A 22,410-nucleotide genomic window follows, 5' to 3' on the forward strand; every position below is an offset into this window, starting at 1 on the left:
AAAAGTCCCATTCCTATCTCTATCCTCATATAACCCTAGCCTGTTAATCCCCAGAATAAAGTAGAATATCTAGCTTGTAAATTAAAACAGCTTTACAAGGTAAATAGCAAGTGCTTACCTAATCCTTTAATAGATTAGAAAATTAGAACATAGTTGGATGAAATAAATTGCAAAGTCCTAATTCTATAGAGCTGAAACTAGAATTCAGAATTCCCTGTCCTTAATACCCACTATTGTATTACTGGAACAAAAAAAGAAGACGGAAGAGGAGGAGGAGGAAAGAAGAGAGAGCGAGAATGAAGGAATAAGAGAAAGAAAGAGAGAGAGAGAGAGAGAGAGAGAGAGAGAGAGAGAGAGAGAGAGAGAGAGAGAGAGAGAGAGAGAGAGAGAGAAGGAAACAGTGTCTTCTGTATGAAAGATACTACCCCGTTCCTGGATTACCCTTCTTTCCCCCAAAGCACATGACTGGCATTTTAACATCTTCAGTATTGAGCAACTATCAATTTTAGCGCTAATTTCCTCTTGCATGGCTAGATTTAGCAGGAATAAGCAGCTTTATGGTGTGTTTTGTTTATTTTTTAGGAAGAAGTGTTCTGGCACTTCTACAAAGAGAAACAATATTTTGGGGTCTCCTTTAAACTGACTGCTGACCCAAATCTATTATTAACTCTCATTTAACCCCATTTTGAATGGCTGTCGACATAGTTTTAATATATCTAATTTCTGTCACAAATATATTCTTTGATATATGACCAGACTCTTATATTTAGAACTCAACCACTTAAGAGTTCACACTGCTTGGTGGTCTATAAGTGAAAGTGTCTGCAGGTATAAATAATTCTTGTTTAAATGCCCTTTGCTCTGAAAACCTGTGAAAATGATCTATTGCAGGAAGTCATTTAAATTAACAGTTCTCTGAAACCATCCTTGGAAGAGGGCTGGGCTTGGAGCCCTCAGTCTCCGCGTCTTCTTGGGAAGCTCCCTATTGGTTCTCTGAAAAACTGAAGTCCTCTCCTTCTGTGAAGGAGATTTAGATGACTACAAATCCCAGCCTCCGAGGAGAGAGGAGGTTCCAGAGGCTCGGTTCCGTCTGATCACCCTCCAGAGAAGATCCCGATCAGTGGGAGTTTAGCGCAGCCAAGCGACAGGCAGAAGGCACGTCTCCAGCAACAGGAGCTGGGCTGGGCGAGTCAAGCGGGCGGGCGGGGATAACTTTGCCTCTTCTAACAGAACCCTTTACTGCCCAGTAGCACCAGCATTCCACCAAGGAAAGAGTGACAGCGGGCAGAAAGGAGAAAAGCAAGAAAAGGGAAGTCATGTAAAGGAAAATGAAGCGAGCACGAGGTGAGAGAACAGCAGCCAGTGCAGGGGCAAGGTGGATTCGGCTTCCCTTTTCTTTCAGGAAGGGGGTGAATTTACCTCAGGGCTGCCTCGGGAATTATCCAGGACCAGATGTTGCCAGAAAGGAACAATAAAGAGGGAGATTCGGGGGTGATTATTTTCCTGCTCCCATTTCCCCAGGATCATCGGTTGTAAGTTCTTAGACGTTCAGTTGCCGAGACTCTGTTTTTGTCTTCGATGTTGTTGATTTAAGGTTCACATCCATCCATCCTGCTGCCGGCTTGTCCCAACAGCCCCGGAGGTTGAGAGACGCCTTGGGCTGAGTTCTCCAAAGAGCTGTGGATGGGGCAGGTCCGGCTGACGGAATGCCTGGGCAGTGAAAGGTGCTTTGGGGGTGCTGTGGTAGCTGGGGGCTGAGAGATGTAAGGGGCGACAAGGAAGGGAGGAGGTGGTAGAGAGCGGCTCCGGGAGCCACCCGGCTCAAGACGAAAGCGGCCCAAAGTGACTGCCTGGAAGATCCGCGACAACTTTTATGGCTGGGAAAGTGGTCGAGGAGGATCTGGCTGCTCCACCTCGATGAGGAAGGGGCCCAGCCCTTAGAGTTAGAGTCTAAGTGAACTACACTCGGATTCTCTGGAATTCTCCTTTTCTGGAGACATCGGAGGGGGGGCGTCGCTTTCCCTGGGGCGCCCCGGATTTCCCGCTTCGGGTCTCAGTAATGAGGAGACTGAGTTTGTGGTGGCTTCTGAGCAGGATCTGTCTGCTGCTGCTGCCGCCCTGTGCGCTCGTCCTGGCCAGGGTCCCCGGCTCCTCATCCCACCCGCAACCCTGTCAGATTCTCAAGCGCATCGGGCACACAGTGCGAATCGGGGCAGTCCACCTGCAACCCTGGACTACAGCCACCCACACCACCACCATCAGTGGACAAGGCTGGAGCGGGGCTAGGGGGCAACGTAATGACATCTACCCCGGGGGCGCCACGGCGCCCGTCACAGCTAGGAAAACTGCAGGAACCCTGGACGGCCAGGCCAGGGCGGAGGCTGAGGCGGTGGCTGCAGTGGCATCGGCAGAGGCAGATGGTAGAAGTTGGAGGACCAGGGCCCCCTCTTCCGTCGGAGGGGCGGAGGCGCCAAGCCGCTGGATTGGGAGCGCCCTGCCCAGCAGAGGGGCTGGACTGCCAAGAGGCGCGGGCGAGTCTACGCTCTTTCCGCGGGATGCTCTCCTCTTTGCTGTGGAGAACCTGAATCGCATGTCGGGACTGTTGCCTTACAACCTGTCCCTAGAAGTGGTGATGGCGATTGAGGCAGGGCTCGGGGACCTCCCTCTCCTGCCCTTCTCTTCCCCGAGCTCGGCCTGGAGCAGCGACCCAGTCTCCTTCCTGCAGAGCGTGTGCCACACAGTAGTGGTACAAGGGGTGTCAGCGTTGCTTGCCTTTCCCCAAAGCCAGGGGGAGATGTTGGAGCTCGAGTTCATCAGTTCCGTCTTACACATCCCAGTAATCAGTATAGTGCGCTACGAATTTCCTCGGAAGAGTCAGGTAAGGGAAATGGGATCACTTGGAGATGGTGAGAGCACAAAGGGGACTGGAGAACAGGAAAGGGAAGGCAGTGCTGAAATGGGATAGGCAATGTTTCTTTGGCTTTGAATGGACACAGGTGGAAGTAGAGGAGTAATGGTAAGAATAATCCCTCCCATTCTAGTAGGAAGTGAGAACCTTGAGGTTATACATACTCCCCTAGTGGCAGTGGGTCGAGAGTAAGTAGTAAGAAAAAAATGTTTCAGAACGCTGGACAGCAACTGTACTTTCAAATTAAAAGGTAGGGTACTAAGAATATAGCCGGAACATTCCTTGGCAAAGCCAAATCTGGAACAATGCACTACCCTAAATAAGATGCGTGGGCGAGCAGGACAAAGCAGTCTGACAGCTTAGCTCAGATTCCCTGACTTTTTATTTATTTTTTAAAATTTTAACTGAGGAGAAGAGGATTGCCCAATATTCACTCTGTACTCAGAACCATGAGAAATTTTAGAAACAGAATATTTTAAAATTTCAAAAAACAAATCTGTAACACCCGGTAAAAGTGATTTAATTCTTAAAGTGTCTTAAATATCTGAAATGTTACAACAATACGGTCCTTTAAAAGGTGGAGAGTAATAGCGCCTATTTCTCTCTCTCTCTCTCTCTCTCTCTCTCTCTCTCTCTCTCTCTCTCTCTCTCTCTCTCTCTCTCTGTGTGTGTGTGTGTGTGTGTGTGTCTGTCTGTCTGTCTGTCTGTCTCTCTGTCTCTCTGTTTCTGTCTATTTGTCTCTTTCTCTCTCAGGCAATTTTAGGAATTAAAGGAAAGAACTGGTGGCAGCATGGGTGTCTGTGTTTAGGGCAATAGGTGGGTTGCCCCATTCAAACTAAAAATACTAGATGAATTTGGTGATCTAGCAGAATTGTAAATTGGATAAGAAAATGAAAAAGATGTGCCACTGGCATTGGTAGCATTTTAAAGATAGGAACATTAAAAACAGTTAAGGGTCTTAGTAAAGGCAAACCAATAATTCAGTGGAAAAAAATTGAGAATATTCATGATTTCAAATTATATTGTTCTTCCAAGGTTTGTTTTGTTTTCCCAAGTTATTTCTAATCTCTTTTCTTCCTCCTTAAATGCATATTCAGAATTGCATATAGAATCCCTGGGTGTATATAAAGTTTAATATACAATATGCATTAGTTTTTAATAGACTGCTGGAGGTTTTTGTTTTTGTTTTACTCCACTCAGGAAAAAAAAAATGAATTACATCTTGAAACTTAGAAATGGGTGGCACAAGTCCACCCTTTGGACTGGAATGTTTCCATTTGGCATTGAACTGGGAAGATTTGATCTGCAGTACACTGACTAATTAACTTTCATCTAAAAGGTTTCTGTCACCTGAATCTGAATGGCTGTGATAAAGCAGATGGAGAGGCGGAAGAGCACAGGTGCAATGCTGCCTATGGCCCAAGTGTTTTATATATGAAATTACATTGATAGGATGTGTCTTTATCAGTACATATAAAAATCAGATAGAATTAAATTTAATAGTCAGTGTAATAATTCTTGTCACTTCCTCTTTCTTGCATAATACTTAGCTATTATGGTCATAGACCATGTCTCTTTTTCATTTGTTTTGGAAAAGAATCCTAAATAGTAAGAATTTTCCCAAAACTAGTATCTCTGATTTCTTTAGAGTTATCTAAATCTTAAGATCTATTACACAGTATATAATACAAGTAATATTGTTCAGTAAACTTCAGGGACTCTTTTTTACCTCTAATATCAAACACAAATATCTCTATTTGTCATTTAAAGTCTGTACCCCCTGACTCCAAATTAACTTTCTAGTTTTGTTAAATATTATTCCCAATCACACATTCAGTAGACCAACCCAAATGATGTGTTTTTTGTTTTGTTTTGTTTTGTTTTTTCATACATATGTCTTTCCATCTCCTGTCTCCAGGACTTTGTACATTTTATCCCTTTATGTCTAGAATACACTCCCTTCCTTGTCACACTCTTATAATCTCTAGTTTTCTTCAAAAGTCAGTTCTAATGTCAACTTCTACTTGAGGCACTTCCTAATTCCCTCCATTGCAGATGTATTTCCCTTAAATTATCTTCTGTTTATTTTTTGTGTGTATGTATGTGTGAACATTTTCTCACCATAGAATATAAACTCCTTGAGGGGAGGTACTATCACCTTTCTTTTTTATCCCCATGCTTAACAGTGTCTGGTCCATAATTGGTGGTAATTAATACTCAATGCTTGATTGATTTTATAACCTCAAACTAATAAAATAACTAAAAACATAAATATTGCATATAATCAAAAGTTCTGGGTTAAAGTTTCAGCCTCAATACTCACATTGCATCGGAAAAAGCTCTAGATAGGGAGACCTATCTAGAACCCAGGCCCAGATGCTTACTAGCTATGTGATCATGAGTGAGTCATTTAACCTTCATTTTCCTCATTTTTTATTTAAAAATAGGAATTAAAAGATCATCTACCCCATAAAGTTGTTGTAAGGAGCAAATAACAAAAGATAAGCAGATGCCTTGCAAATTGTAAAACATATAAATGCTACCTATTATTATCCTGGAAACTTGTACAAATCTCTTAACTAAATTTCTTCATCTATAGAGTAGGAATAATAAAATGTCAATGGCTTAGTTCATGGGTTACTATGAAGACTAGGACTTTAAAATCATTAATTACTATATAAGTACAAGGTTGTTATGTTCAGAATTTTTATCTTTGGCCTTTAAAACCATAAAAACCAAATAAGTTCTCTACTAAGCAATTTTTTTAACTTTTGTATTTGGAAAGGTATTTTAAATTAGAGCAATCAATCTTTTAAAACTATACAAAAAGAGCTACTGAATTAACAGAATATTTTTAAACAACTGAGTAATCTTATCTATCTCTTTATTTGTATTTTATATTCAGACCTATTAGGAGATTATATGCTATAAAATGTTGCCACAAATATTTCCAGACTATTAAAAGTCAATATGAATTTGTAATTTATAGACTGGCCATTTTTCCCTTAAAATAAATAATAATGAAATTTCCTAAACAAGAAGCTTTTCTGTGACTCCTGAAAAGTAAACCTAATCTAGGTGGAATTCTAGAAACAAAGAAGGTACAAGGTTAAGGGAACCAAATTTCAACTTCCTCATTTTACAGACGAGAAAACTAAGGGCCAGAAAGGCAGAGCCAATATCACATGTAAAAAAAATGACTTTTTCACTTTTTCATTCATACTGATGATAGTTCTGTGGAAAGAGCAATGAATGTAGAATAAAAAGAAACCTGCTTCTTACACTTCATAGTTTGTGTAATCATGGCCAACTCATTAATTCTTTCTAAACTCATCTCCTATATTAAATGGGGCAGTATGGGATTGGACATATACAGTTATACATGGAGTCAGAAACATCTGATTCCAGTACTGCCTATGCCACTTACTGGATGTGTGACTTTATGGGCAAGTCACCCAATGCCCTAGATAACTCATTAAGAGTAAGTTGAAGAGATAACTCATTAAGAGTAAGTTGAAGAGGTGTCAATTTTCGTTAGTAGAAGTTATTCAGTGCTTTCTACACTGATGAAAAAGTACTATTTGTTTTGTTTTAATAGAAATAATATGTGACCTGGAATACCTGACCTCACAAAGTTGTTGCAAGGATCAAATGAGATAATGTATGGAAGGTATTTGTACTTAGGGTAACAAAAAGTAGCTAGAATTTTTTTTTATATTTTGAAACTGAAAATAGGTTGCAAAGGACTTGAAAGGGGAATTACATCATCTGGTGAATTTGTCAATAACCTAATCAAAAAATGACTATAACTGATTAAAATCAATGTTTTGGAGAATGAAGAATAAGCTGCTGCTCTGATTACCTTATTTTTAGTTTGCCATTCTCTAGCTCAGAAAATTATTCTCTGTTAGCAATGGCTCTAAACTATTGTTGTTTTTGTTCAGTCATGGCTGACTATTTGTGACCCTGTAGACCATTGTATGTCAAAAGATCCCATGGGATTTTCTTGGCAAAAATGCTGGAAATATCATGTTCCCTGTAAGAAAGTTTACTTCCCTGGTACCCACAGACCACCAGAGTGAGCTCCACATATATATATATATATAATAGTTAGAAGAATAGTCAGTATGATATACCACTAACAGGAAGTAGAATCTGGCATCAATTATCATCATTTGAGGCAGGAAGAATGACAATGCAAAAATGAAATGAAATGAAGTTAGGGAATTTGTTTAGGCATGAAATCACAGAACTAGAATGAGGTTAATCAATATCAATTAGTGGATCAGAATAAGTGAGTGAGTTACCTAAACCTAAACAAGAAAACCCACAAATTATTAATCTGATGAATGAACAGGTATTAAAGGATTAATGTCAGTTAACAATTTAATATATTGACTCTCCCTCCACCAGGTTATGCATAGCAATTGCATTTTCATACTCCAGAATCTTTGATCTAAGAAATTAATTGAAAACCAGTTTGATATACCATGATAGAGTACTGTACTGAACTTATAGTCAGAAGGCCTAAGTCAAAAAGGCTTGAACAGGACTTGACTACCCATATGATATAAAACAAGTCATTTTCACCTCTCTGATGAAAGGGTAAAATGAGGGGATGAGAATAGATGATCTATAAATTCATTTCCATTTCTAAATTCTATCACTCTAAGAAAATAATGTAATAATGAAAGGGAGGAAAGTAGACCAGTGAGGAAGTTTTTTGAGGGATAAGCAGGGCCTTTGAAGGCCCCTCTAGATATATAGCACATATAAATCTGAATATAGGGCTGATCATGACTTTAGAGATGAGAATATGGGTAACCAGTCCCATAAGAGCATAGGACCATAGGAAAGATCAGGCTTCTCTAACCATAGCAATGCTATGGAGTTTGGAGGAAATTTTTGTTTCTCCTAATATTAGATGTTACCAGCCAATATGAGAAATCTTCATTGTGAATGCCATTCATATCTGCATCATCTAAAAATACTCCAGTCTTTTTTAATCTTCTTTTCTATATTGTCACTGGAAAAGAACTACTGGATTTGGAATCAAAGAATCTTAGATCAAATACCAGTGCTATTACTTAGTAACTCTGTGATCTTCCTCAAGTTTCTGAACCTCTATGTAAAAGAAAAATGGGATAGATTCTTTACAAGGTGCCCTTTAAATCCATAACTATGATCTCATCATGGTGGATTTTCCTCTATAATTTCAGCAACATTTATTACCTACTTAGAGGATAGTTCAATCATGGCTATAGTGATTGTCATTATGAAGGAGAAACTTAGAGCAATTTTATGTGATTATATAATTCAGTAGAAAGTAAAGATCAAAGGTTTTGTGTAGGAGGGACCAACTGATCTCTAGACCTCGGATTTTTTATCTTATGTCTTCTTAAAAATCTTTCACAAGTTCACAAATAAATTTAAACTAGGTACAGATAAATCCCCTCCTAGAATCAAGTATCACTCATCAGGCCTAGCTACAAACACAGCAATAGTTTGCTGTTTGTTTATTAATGAATATTTGATTGAATCTTTTCTATATTCTTCCTAGCTACAGATTGCCATCCCTCATCTACTTTGAGAATTCAATGGAACAAACATATATTAAACATTTGCCATATACAAGGCATTGTGTTGATACTAGGAAACGAAAAATAAAGTCCTTGCCTTTAATAAGTTTAATAATAATATTGCTATAAAAGCTTACTTTTATTTGACACTTAGGTAGATCAGAGGTCCTTAAGTTTTTTGTATGATAGTCCCCCTTGGTACTTTAATGAAACCCATGCACCCCTTCTTAAAATAAAGTTTTTAAATGCACAAATAAAATATACAAGATTATAAAGAAATACATATTGAAATTCAGTCACTGATTTTTTTTTAGTTTATGGCTCCCGAATAAACAGCTCTTGACATAGATTACCTCACTTGACTCTCACAAAATTATGTCAAGTTGATTTTACCAATATCTCTTTTTTTACATATAGGGAAAATGATTTGAAAATGAGGAAGTCAAGAGATTAAATGATTTGCAAAGGATCATATAAGTAGTAAAAGATTAGAGACAGAATTTAAACTTTGGTCTTTCTGACTCCAAATCTAGTATACTTTTTCTATGCTATACTTCTGATACCATACCTGCAGTAAAAAAAAATTAATATCTATTCATATATTACAAGATATGTAAAGTGCGTTATATATAGTTTATATACAAATAGGAAAATAAAACATAATATATGTTGCTATCTTTCATTTTTATGTTACCTTATTTCTAAATATTTCTTTCCCCCTACTTCTATCCAGTGAGTCATCCCTTTTAACAAATTTAAAAAAGAAAAAATAGCTTTAATTGAATTGAAATAAAAAAAGTCTAAAAAGAAAGGGATTACTTCTAGCTGGAAGAATGAGAGGATACTTCATGAAGAAGGAAACACCAGAGCAAGTCCTTGAAAAAAAGGTTTTAATTGACAGAGATGGAAAAGGAGTCCTTTCCAAGCTAGGGCGAAGGCCTGAACAAAGGTCCCAAAGTGAGAGAGGACTGGAGGTGATGGATGAAAGACTAATTGTCCAGATTGTCTAGAACATCGAGTATGTAAGGAGGAATAACATAAAATAAGGTTGAAATCAGATTGTTCAGATCCTTGAACATCAGGGTAAAGAGTTTGTGTTTTATCCTGTTGGCAGTGGGATGTAGGGAAGGACATAACTACATTGGTGCATTAGGAAGATTACTTTGGCAGTGCTGTAAAGGTTTTTATTGTGAGCTAAAAGGAGGGAGAGGAGTTAAGAGGTTGTTATAATAGTTCCTGCCATAGGTAATATGTGTTGGAACTAGGCTGTTTACAGTGGGACTAGAAAGAAGAAAACAGGGAGATTCTACCCCTGTCATAAAAATAAAACAAGCAGGATTTGGCCATTAGTTGGAGGTGAATAAAAGGATTGAGATGACAATGACTCCAAGACTGGATACTTGAAAGGATGAAGGTGCTGTATGTAGAAACTATCAAGGTGAGAAGAGGGAAAAGATTTAGAGAAGATGTATTGTTTGGTATGTATGTGTGTGTGTGTATATTGTGTACATGCATATATTTTAATGTATGTATATGTGTGTGTTTAAATATGTAGTATATATATATATATAATGTATGTCTACATATGTATGTTATATATTATATATGTATGTGTGTATAAATAGAGATATCCAAGAAGCATTTGCAAATAGGAAACTCAAGTTTGGGAACCAAAAATAAAATTTTTTCATGAAAATATTTGAAAAAAGTAGTTTCAAAGCCAAAATATAGTACTGTTTGAAACTGACTTAGATCAATCTTCTATTAAGTGCACAATCCTAAATATAAGTTAAGCCTCAAAAAGCACAGTAGATGGGGCATGGAGAGGAAATAGCAATACACACTTTACAATATTCTGGCATCCTCTAATTAAATAAAAGGATTGCAATGAAACTGACAATCAAAGAGAAGGCATTACAGTTACTTCAATCAGTTTTTCTGGAAGCACATTTTCCCAAAATGAATTATTTACACCTTTTTAGATACTTCAATAGCCACAAAAGAACTTGATGCCATGTTTTGACTAAATTCCCTGTGTAAATTCATAAGATCCAAATTTAGAACTGGGAGGGGCAACCAGGTAGGGCAGTAGATAGAGGGGCAACCAGGTAGGGCAGTAGATAGAGGGGCAGCCAGGTGGGGCAGTAAATAGAACGCCAGCCCTGTAGTCAGGAGGACCTGAGTATAAATCTGGCTTGGAGGATAAAAAGTATAAAATACTTGGAGGAAATATTACAAATTATCTAGGTTAGCCCTCCATTTTATAAATGAGGAAGATGAAGCTCAATGAGAGGAAATGAAGACAGTTTCTTTTAAAAGTCTCATCCAGGGATATGTTGGTAAATATTTTACATTTTTTTTTACTTTTTTGTATCCTCAATGCCTAAATATGCTTGTTAATTTACTCATCGTGCACTCTTACAACCTCAGAGGCATGTTGTTTAACAAATTTCAGTTCCTTAAAGTTGACCCTCCAAAGGAGAAAATGCATCACAAATTTCCACATTGTTTCCATAACCACTGCATTTTCTCAAGAATAGTGACTGATTAACTGACTAACTAGTTGTAGGAAGGGGATATGTTTGACTAAGAATCATTTCGAGCAAAACTAAGCACTTATTTGTACCAAACTTGGGAAACTTGGCTTTAAACTCACAGACTTAGTTTGTATTCTCTCTTAAGTTTATTCCAGTCCAGTTTATTTGACAGGTATCACTTAAGTGTTCTGATCAAAAATTTTAATGAAAAGAGCATTATAATAATATTTGTATGCCTTATCCTCAATCTACCACCAAGTCAGTATCATCTGCCATTATTCTATGGTAAATTCTGTGCTTGTTTTACTTCTCTCATGCTGACTACATCTGACATTGGAATCATAGGGTCATTTCTGTCACTGTTGTTTCTCAGAAATTCACAATCTTTTTGACTCAACCCTTTCATTCTCCCACCTTGATCAAGTTGCTAAGCATTGATATTTCTACCCATATAATCTCTCCCTCTCAATCTAAACACTTTTTTTCCTACTCACATAACTTCAACCTTAGTTTAAGTTTCGATCCTCTCTCACCTGCACTAATATAATGGCTTCTAATTGGTTTCTGCCTCAAGTTTCTGCCCCTATTAGATTTCATCTTCTATATGTGATTTTCTTTAAGCAAATATCTGGCCAAGTTCCTCCCTTATTCAATAAAATTCCAGTGCTTCCTTATTGCCTCTAGGATAAAATATCAACATTTCTGTTTGACTTTTAAAACCCCTCACAATCTGGCTTTCTACCTTTATATATAACTCCATTTCTCACATGATATGATCCAACCAAACTTAACTCTTTGATCCTCATATATTTAGCATTTCCTCTCCCATTTTTGTGCCTTTTCATTGACTCACCTCAATGCCTAGAATGAAATTTGCTCACCCTTGTCTTTTAGAATCCCTATATTCCTTCAAGAGAAAGCTCAGGGACCATCTAGGACATGAAGTTTTTCCTGATATCCACAAGCTCAAAATTCTCTTGTTCCAAAATAAACTTGAATTAAACTACATTTTATTTATTGTGTATTTGTTCTGTAGAGATTGGTTCTATATTTACTTATATATGCCTATGATGTCTCTCTCTATAAGAAATGAGCTCCACAGGAACAAAATTGTTTCATGTTTTCTCTTTGTATTCCCAGCACTTTGCATGGTACCTGATATATCATAGGTACTTAAAGAATACTGCTTGATTAGCTGATTAATCTAAAGACCTTAGAAGTCATTTTGCCCAACTCCTTAATTTTATAAATGGAAGAACTGAGGCACCACTGCCTGATGAAGAAAATTTCCATGGGTACACAGCTAATTAAGAGCTAAACAAGATTAAAATCCTATTTCAGTTTTGCTCTTGGGATAAATATGTTAGGTAATGAATATTTATTTATTCTTATCACACATAACTATTGTTCTATTTAAAAGGATGCACATCTACCCAGGCAAAAAAAAATAAAGGAAGAAAAATAGAACTGTGCAATTTGTATAGCATAAAACATGAGTTTATACCAACTGTGTCACCTTGTTGCCTCACTTCATATACCAGGAGTAAGTCAGGAGATTTATTTCCTTGCATCTCCTCTGACCTGCTCTATCTTTTCTTGGCTTGGTCCATGAAAAGTATAGCTCTCCTCTTGGGAAAACACATTCTCCTCCAAGTCATGATAAATGGCTGATAGAAACAGTTAATTGTTGCTGACTTGAAGATAAATGATTTCAGATTAAAACTCAAGTGATGCAAAACTTTCCTAAACAGTAGCCCTTTATGAGTTTTCTGAAAGAACAGAGATTCTGGGCTGAGTTGGAAGATTTCCTTACTAAGTAGAGCATAAGAAATTAAAGAATAGAGGACACTGGGCAGCTGGTCCTATTTGACCCTTTCTCCTCTCTAGAGCCCAATAAATTGCTGAACACTCTAAATAAATCAATTTATATAGTGCTTTGAGGTTTACAAAGCATTGTAAATATGTTATCTCATTTAATCCTCACAATAGTCGCATGAGTCATTTGCTACTATCATCTTCACTTTACAAATGAAGAAACTGAGGATAAGAGAAGTTGGGTTACCTTGTCCAAAATCAAACTAGCTAATGTCTGAAGCAGGAGTTGAACTTAAATGAATATAAGTTTCATACTCTATTCATTGCACCACCCAGTTGCTTCTTGATGATAAAGCTATATCATTTAGAAAATATCAAGGAAAATTAACAAATAAGTTTCTTTATTAGTATGGCCAAATTACTTCTCAGAACTTCCACTTCCTTGTCTATATTGTCTACATCTTACAGATGTAGAGTCAATAGACTTCTTGGATATAGAGGCTACATCTTACTTATTTCATATTTTCCCCAGTATTCAAAGCTTAATAGTCTAGCTTGGGAGGGGAAAAATTCAGTGAAATAGTATTGTTATTGCTGTTACTCTTGAAATTGTTGTTAACAGTTCAATAGCACTTTAAGGTTTCTTCAGATTTCAGTGTCATTAATCTTATTTAAAATATGTGTAATACCAAGAAAATTTTCATTATTAATTTTTAAAGATGCAGAAGAGCAACATAGCCCCTTGTGTCCATTCAAAGTAAATATTAGTTTCTAAGGGATAGAAAGACATATGGTCACAAATATTATACACTTGTGTTGGAAATAATTGAAGAGAACTTGGGAGTTCAGGGAACTGTTGGAGCACCTGAAGCAAATGACAAGAGACAGAATTTTCTGCATGCATTTGCAATCTGCCTTTGCATTTTTCTTTATCCTCAAGCAAACAATTTTGAACTGTAGCAAATAATAATTCAGTTGATATGTTCTTGTCTAATTCATAGGAATGAACTAAAAGATATTCTGTCATTGCTCTCTTTTGGGTCTGTCACAGGGCATTACTTGAATGAAATTTACATTCTTAACTCTTTGAAAGCAATAACAATAGGGAAGGAATGAATCCCTTTGGATTTTTTGTAGCTATAATCTAATTTTTATGAAAAGTTGCATAACACTTCCGCCATACACACACATACACACACACACACAAGTTGTCTTTACTAAAGAAAGAATTATGTATCAACTTTTTTATCATTGTCAATGATAAAAGCCACAATGTAGCTAGCTATCTTCGCCACAAAAACAGCCAACCTCAAACAGGAATTTTAATCATCCAATCCTTACAGCAGAATCTTTAACACGGAGGATAATCGTTAAGTTAGAGCCTAGAAACAGGGCATAGTAGAGAGAGCTCAGGAACAGGAGCCCATATATTAGGAAGAAAGTCCTGGCTAAGCTCCTAATTATCAGCGTGGCCTTCCTTATACGTGTTTTTGGCCCTCTGAGCACCAACTTTCTCTTTGATGAAAGAAAAAAATTGTTTCTGAAATCCCTTTCAGACCTCATTTATGAGTACACTATTTCCTGAACTAAGAATGAGAAGTGAAATAGAAAAAAATACAAGCATCATTGGGTATCGTGCTGCCTGAGTATGTAGAAGTAACTCGTTTCACATAAGGAACGATGATAGTAGCATGATGAATGTGATATTTGTATAAAATGCAGCCCTGAAAAAAAATTGGGGGGGTGAGGGGGGGGAAAATAAGATATTATACTTTAATACAGAGATTGTGGCTGTTGTGCTCTTATAGATGTAGACACATACCACCATCTAGTGGCTAAGAGAAATGATTTACTAAATGTTTATGAAAAAATTTTAAGCCATAAAATAACCAAAACATAAAGAATTATTAAATAGTTTACATTGACATAGAATTTTATGATTTATAAATATTTTGTACATTATTTCAATTAATCTTCCAACAACCGTGTGATTTAATGTTATATTGTTCCTATTTTACAAATGAAACTTACAAATCCAGTTAAAACAAATTGTCTACCTTAACACAGTTAAGAGCCAGAACAAGGACTGGAATTCAAGTGTTCTGACTCCAAATGTAGTGCCCTTTCCACTCATAGTTGTCAGGGATATTAGAAGTCACCTGTCCTGATTTCCCATTCAATGCAATTTTCTCCTCCACAATATCCCTGGTTTGTGGTAATGAAAGATCCACTTTAAATTATCTTCTCATTGTTAGACATCCCATTACATCAATCCTCTCTTTTGAGCTAGCATCCAACTTTCTGAAATCTCCACCTATTCTTTGGTGTTAATTATGCCTTCTGGAGTAACACAGAATAAATTTCCTTTTCCACTTGACAGACTTTCTAATACTTGAAAGAAGACATCATGTTTCCTCTTAGTCATCTCCAAGTTAAAAACCCTAAATTCCTTCAACTCTTCTTTGTATGATAATTAACTGATCTTTCCATATTCTGACTGCCCCCTTATGTTATAAAATATAGTTTATTGTTCTTATTTTAAAAATATCATTTGGGATAGAAAACAGTGCCATAAAATGAAGATTTAGAAGGTTTATGAGATTTCTTTAAATGGATCTTAATATAAACAAGGATTATATTGGCTTTTTAGAAGCACCTATTATCATAATATATCATAATATTTATAAAGGTAGGAGCAAAATGGGAGAGTATAGAAAAGGCCAGCTTTAGAATTAAGATTCTGTTCAAATCTTCAACATTTGATCTTTGACCCATAGTTCTGTGTTAGGTTCTTACTAAGTGCTAATGAGATAATGAGATATTAGGTTCTTACTAAGTGCTAAATCGGTACTTAACAATTCTCTAGTTCCGGCCTTTAAGGGAAGTTTTACCCCTTTGATTTCTGGGGAGGAGCTTGCATGTTTAAGAGGATCAAGTTCATTGGTTGATGTATTTTTTGCCAGAAGTCCCGGAGTTATTCCACGCCCATTCTCTGGGAGGATAAAAGAAGCAACATTGAGCAAGGGGGAGGAAGTCTCTACTCTAGGTCAGAGTTAATGGCAGTTGAGACACCAGATCTCCTCCCAGAGAGCTATCTGCAGTTTCTGGAGACAACAGAACATTACAGTTCTGTGTGATGTTGAGGAAAACATCTACCTTCTCAGTGGCCCAAACTCACTAAGACTAGAAAGTATAAATTATGGGTTTGCATCTGTTGAAGGTGTTTCCACACTGGAAGCTAAATCTTGCATCAAAGACTAGGAATACCCCCCCAAAAAAAAAATCACACCATTGTTCCAATTCGTCAATAACTATCAATTAAATTTGATATTCAAAAATATATACAAAATATATTGTTAAAATATTCCTCTGTGTTGAGTTCTATGTATACAGAAATAGGATGTATTTTGTTTTTATCAGTAGTATTCTTTTTTTTTTTATTTTCCATTTAACGAAGGAATAGGATGAAAAACAAGTTAAGTGAAGGAGTTTGGACAAGACAAAACTTTAAGGGGACTCTTCCTGCTCTCTTCTGTATGTGTTGTTTATTTTATTTTCTGCCTGCATTAAATTTCTAAATCACTTTTATTTTCCATGGTTCCATTCTTATTTTCCTTTCTATTCATCCCATACTTAACAGAGAACATGTGGGCTACCTAAATGAACTCTCCTCATCTTTTCATTTTCACATATCTTTAATTATCAATCATTCTTTCTTCCTTCTCTGCAGTTTCAGAAAATCCCATAATTCCACATTTTCAGGGTCAAATTCTTCTGTCTAGTGTAACAATCTCATTCACTTCCATCTCTTCTAGGATTTTGCTTCTTCAATTATTCCTCTTCTTTCTTTAGCATTTTAAATACTTCCCTGTTATTATCTCCTTTCCTTTTGTTTAAAAGCATGCAGTCTTCCTGATCTTGAAAAGATATTTCTTGACACAGCTGCTTCTTCTGTCCACTATTCAATTTCTCTATTTCACTGTCAAATTTTCTGGCTTCTGCTTCTAACCACCTGAAATATAGTTTCTGCCATCCACTCAGCTGAAACTGCACTTTCAAGTCATAAATGACAACTTAATTGCCATGTCCAATGGCCATTTCTCAATCTTCATTCTCTTTAACCTCTCTATAGCATTCAACACTTTTGACTACTCTTTCATCCTTCAAATTCTTTATTCCCTAAACTTCCTTGACACTATCCTGGTTTTCTACTTATCTGTCCAATCACTCCATATTTTGCATTTTGTTCTGTCTGCTTCTTTGTCTAGTCCTCTAAATGTGGTTTTTGCTCATAATTAAATGTTCATCTTTGTTCTCTGCTTTATAACTTTAATTATTATGATTTGCATAAGCAAATGACTCACAGCTCTACCTTCAACCCAGTCCTGTGTCTTGAACCCCAAACTCACATCTCCAATGGCTTTCTGGATAGTTACCTTTGAATATCTCACTATTATTTTAAATTCAATATACCTAAAATCCAATTAATTGTATTTTTTCCCAAGTGATCTCCCTCCCTGATTTTCCTAATTCTGATAATAATGATATATATCTAGATTTGAAACCATTCTCTAAGACTCCCAGGCTTATAAAATTAAATATTTTATATTATATTATATTTACATTTATATTTATATTATATATTATAAAAACGATTGTAGAAATCTTTTATCATTCCCTTTCCCTCAGCCTAATCCAAATCAGTTGCCAAATCTTGTTATTTCTATCATCTCAGCATAACTCACATCTGTCCCTTTCTCTCAACTCCCATTTTGCAACTACTTTAATCAATTAGTGTTATAGTGTGATAGTGTTTAGAATAATAGAGCTGGAATCAGAAAAACAGAAAAATATCTTCTTAGCCTCAAATCCTTTCTCTGAAACTTACTAGCTACGTGACTATTAATAAGTAACTCTAACTCATAGTTTCTCCTGAAAAATGAGAATAATATCTGTGGCAATTGCCTCACAAGTTTATTATGTGACTCAAAGATAATAAAGCAAACCACTTGTAAACTTTAAAGTGATATATTAGTAGTCAATTATTACTAATTATTATAATAGCTTCCTGCTTGGTATTCCTACTTTGAATATATCTCCCATCTCTAATTTTTCCTACACTCTAATGCCAGAGTAAACTTTCATAAATGCCAATAACAATATCAATATAGATCTATGTGGACATAGAAATAGACATAAATGTAGAAAGAGAAATGCAGATATAAATATAGATGTAACTATATAGATGTAGATCTAAACACAGAGGATACCAAAAGTCTCAGTGTAATTCTAAGCCTTAATAACTTTAGAACCATAAGGACCACAAATTTATCTCAAAAAATCAAAAGGCTAATTATATAAATGTTTAAAATATTGATGTTTCATACTAAAATTCAATATAATCACCACCTTGTGCTATATGCCTCTCTAGTCAACTTTTAAACTTTATAAAAATTTTCATCAGCTGCTGCTTGGGGACTAAAAGGACTACAGTTATAATTCTAGCTTTAGAATCATAAAGAATGCATTTTGAGTGCATACATAACAATTTTGATGTGACTTCACAAGAAAAAATGCTTTCAATATTTTTTTTAGCAAGGCAATTAGGATTAAATGACTTGACCAAGGTCACATAACCAGTGAGTACTGTGTCTGAGGCAGGATTTAAACTCGGGTCCTCCTGATTGGGGGGGGGTGGTATTCTATATACTACACCATCTAGCCACTCATTCACAAGAAAAATGTAATAAAAAATAGATCAGGTAACCAAGGGGGCAAGCAAAAGGACTTCTTCTACATATCTACTAATGCAAAGAAAGGATCACACAGAAACTAATTAAAACTAAAATTCTAAATATATTGTTCAAAATACACAAGACTAAGTATTTTTAAAATTTTAAACAATTTATACTTGTGAAATTATTAAATTTCAGGCCTGCTTTGAAATCTTGAGATACTCTCTCTATATATGTGTATGCTGTACATATGTATGTATGCATGTATGCATTTATATGAAATTGGTCTTTTCCTTAAAACCTTCAAATGGCTCCCTATTGCTTACCAAATGACATACACAACCTCATGACTCTAACATTTAAACTCCTCCATCACCTGGCTTCAAGCTGTGTAGCTTTATTTTGTACTATTTCTCATAATGGTATCTATATTAAACTATTTTCAGATATCTGAATTATAACTATCCTTGATGATTTTCCATTCCTATTTCTTGATCTGACTCTCCTACTGGATCTCTTCTTTCCACTTATCTTATTTGTATCATGGCACTTTGTGTACTTGTCTTTGCATTAGAATACAAAGTTAATCAATTTCTGATGTAACTGAAAGCCAATCTCCAAACTATAAAACATGGTGTCTATGTAGTTTATATTTTTATAGAAGTAGAACATTGGTTAATATTAGCTCAGGGCTTCTGAGCTAATGTTTTGGGAATCTTACATCTGTGAGCTGGATCAGTAGGCAAGTACAGGTCTCTTTAAAAGGCCTCCAGAACATATCCCTAAATCAGGAGCTGTCAGTATTATAAAAATCATTGAATGCTAAGACTGAAAGGGACCTGAAAACCCAAATAGTACAATTTACTTGTTCTTAAAGAAATTTATCACAAATTAACTAATACAAAAATTGTATATTGTGACAAATAAAAATATAGCTCAAAATGATATGTCAGGTGGACAGCAAAGTGGTGCAATGGATAGAATGCTAAGCCTGGAATCACTAATTTTAAATCTAGCCTCAAATACTTACTAGCTGTGTGATCCTGGGCAAATCATTTATTCCATTTGTCTTAGTTTTCTCATATAATGAAATGAACTAGAGAGAAAAAATTGCCAACTACTCCAGCAACTTTGCCAAGAAAATCATAAATGGAGTCATGAAGAGTCAGATATGAATGAAAATAACTAAACAACAAAATCTATTAATAATCCCAAATCTTGCTAAATTTATCATTTACAGAGAAGACCAAATTCTTTGAATACATAAATGAAAACATCTAAAGCATTTATTATATGGCACATACTAAATGGCACATTCTTAGTGCTAAGCACTAGGAATAGAAAGAGAAAAATCATCATAGAAATTGATCTCTTAATCAGGGGAGACATCATCTAAAACAAAGTTCAGCTGCTGAATAGATAAAAAAATTATGGAATCCTAAGGATGTAGCAGTGGAGCTAACACCCAAGCCCCATTAGTCTTTAAATTATTTGGAAGATAAAGGCCACTGGATTGGGAATCAGAAGACCTGGGATCACATCCTAACTCTGCTACTTATGACCTGTGTCACCTTGAGCAAGTAATTAACTCCTGATGAACTCAGTTCCCATTTTTGTAAAATAATGCAATTAAACTGGCTTGTCTCTAAGATCTTTTGGAAATTTGTGAACAATCCTAAAATTACACAACTCCATCTCCAGATCCCAAAACTACTCTAAGATTCAACTATGGCTCCATTAAGAGAAAACATATCACTATCTAATTTGCTGGTGTACACTAAGGACCATGTGGACATTTCTTTATATATTGCAATTGAAACCTCCTCTGTGCATACCCCCATTCCCCCAATTATAACTGGAGGTCTTTTAGAGCAAAGACTGTCTCTGTTTTTCTGTTTGTGTAAACTTTAGCACAGTCCTTTGCTCATAGTTAAGTGCTTAATAAATGTTTTTGCATTCATTAATTTCAAAAGCTGCAGGATAACCTCTTTCTTTCCAGACACTGTTTTTTCCCATTTAGCCAACCAGATAAACTTATGATTAAACTAACTAACCAAATTAAATGTTGAGTAAGAAAAAAAATACATTAATAATTTCAGTTCATTTTTATTCTGTTTCACACTGGAATGCTGAATTTATACCTCCTTTCTGCTCAGGAATAGTATTCTGAGCATTAGAGCAACTGGCAGAATTATAAAATCCATTTTTGCCCTAATTCTGTGTTACATGTAAAGCTCACATCACACAAAGTAATTACAGAATGTTCTCCAAAACTTGGACCATTTTATGAGATAAGGCTGGGAGCTGTACTAATCAGTCTTTGAGGGAAATTGATGGGACTGAAAATAGGGAAGTCTTGGTTCTATTAACCCATGTTAGCCTTTTAATGTCCCCTCCATCACCCCCAGACCACTTTTCAATTTCTTGTTGGGCACAAATGACAAACGAGTGATGTTGCTCCCAAAGGCCTCAGAACATCTGCCATTTCCACACTTCTATTAGCTTTAACCTGTCTTATTCCCTGTCTTTACAATCTAAGCTCCTCATCATTTAAAATGTGATCAACTCACTTCAGATTACTTCTTAGAAAAAGGCAAATTTACTGGAAAGAATTTGCAGAGAAGTGAAAGACAAAATTACTAGAACTGTCAGTCAGTTTTGGGGAAGTTCAATAGGCAGTGATTTCACTCTTCTTTTTGATTAGAGACAAGATGCAAATAACCATGTAAATAGAACTATAAATGAAAGGTAGTAGTCTTAGAAGTAAAAAGCTAACAATGGAAAGATAAGAAAAGAACCAGGAAAGGCCTCCTGCAGAAGATGGATTTGGGAAGAATCTTAGAGAAGGCAGAAAAACCAAGAAATGTCATGCTTTAGGCCTTTAAAAATGTAATATTATTTAAGGGACTATGGGGATAAGGACTACAGTTATAATTTCAATTTAATGGGAAAACCCAGATAAAGAGATGCCCTATATCAGTCCAGGTCAACTTTTTCTCTCCTACTTTTACTTCAGCACTCTAAAAGATTAAGTCACGTGCTTAAATGACTTACCCAGAGTCATATAGCCAAAATGTGGCAAAGTCAGGACTTTGTGGCTCTGAGGCCCTCCATATCCAGTTTCTCTACACTGAATCTCTGCTACTTCAGTAGTGAAGTTGAACTATTCACAATTTCCCAAACTCATCCATTTGTTCTTCTGTCCATTTGTTCATGCATTCCTCTGAACTCTGCATTTACTCAGAACCATAGACTCACAATATCTTAAGAATTGGGAGGGTCCTTAGAAGGTCATTCAGTCCAATCCACCCATGCACAAGGATACCCAATACAACATACCCACCACTGATTAAAGAGCACCAAGGAAGAGGAGTACACTATCTCCCTTTTCCACTTTGTAATTCTACTTTAGAATAGCTCCTCATAACATCTACTCAAGTAGTCCAGAAATAAAATAAAATGGTCCATAATTACATAGATAATAAGCATCAATGGCAGAATTTGAGCCTTGGCTTTGACCTTCCTGACTCCAGGTCTAGCTGGAGTTTGCTACATATGCTTTGCTGCCTTATGCCTCCTGGTACCTGATCTAACTGACTGGGACTGTATATTCATAAAGATGCATTCTGCCACCACCAAATAACACACTCCTATCTTCTGCTTATGGGGCTATTCAATACATTTTACCATCAAATGTCAAACAGGAATCAAATGTTGTCAAACCCCCTTTCACAAGGAGGGCGACTGCAACTAAAAAGAAAACACTTGCTAAATGAAACCCATTAAATATTATGACTTTAAAATGTGCTTCAGTATGTGGAAGATCTATACATTCA

At 36.1% G+C, this 22,410-nt stretch overlaps 1 protein-coding gene across 1 annotated transcript in view; it reads left to right on the forward strand.

The window, feature by feature from the left end:
• Positions 1 to 1,178: 1,178 nt before the first annotated feature.
• GRIN3A (glutamate ionotropic receptor NMDA type subunit 3A) overlaps positions 1,179 to 22,410 on the forward strand; it is a 202,088-nt gene continuing 180,856 nt past the window's right edge. Inside the window, exon 1 of the mRNA XM_074282997.1 lies at positions 1,179 to 2,878. Within this exon, the coding sequence (XP_074139098.1) occupies positions 2,060 to 2,878 (819 nt within the window). The 5' untranslated portion in view covers positions 1,179 to 2,059. The remainder of the gene's footprint in view (positions 2,879 to 22,410) is intronic.

The sequence above is a fragment of the Sminthopsis crassicaudata genome, chromosome 1 (genome assembly GCF_048593235.1).
Source record: "Sminthopsis crassicaudata isolate SCR6 chromosome 1, ASM4859323v1, whole genome shotgun sequence".
In the NCBI taxonomy this organism is placed as follows: Eukaryota; Metazoa; Chordata; class Mammalia; order Dasyuromorphia; family Dasyuridae; genus Sminthopsis; species Sminthopsis crassicaudata.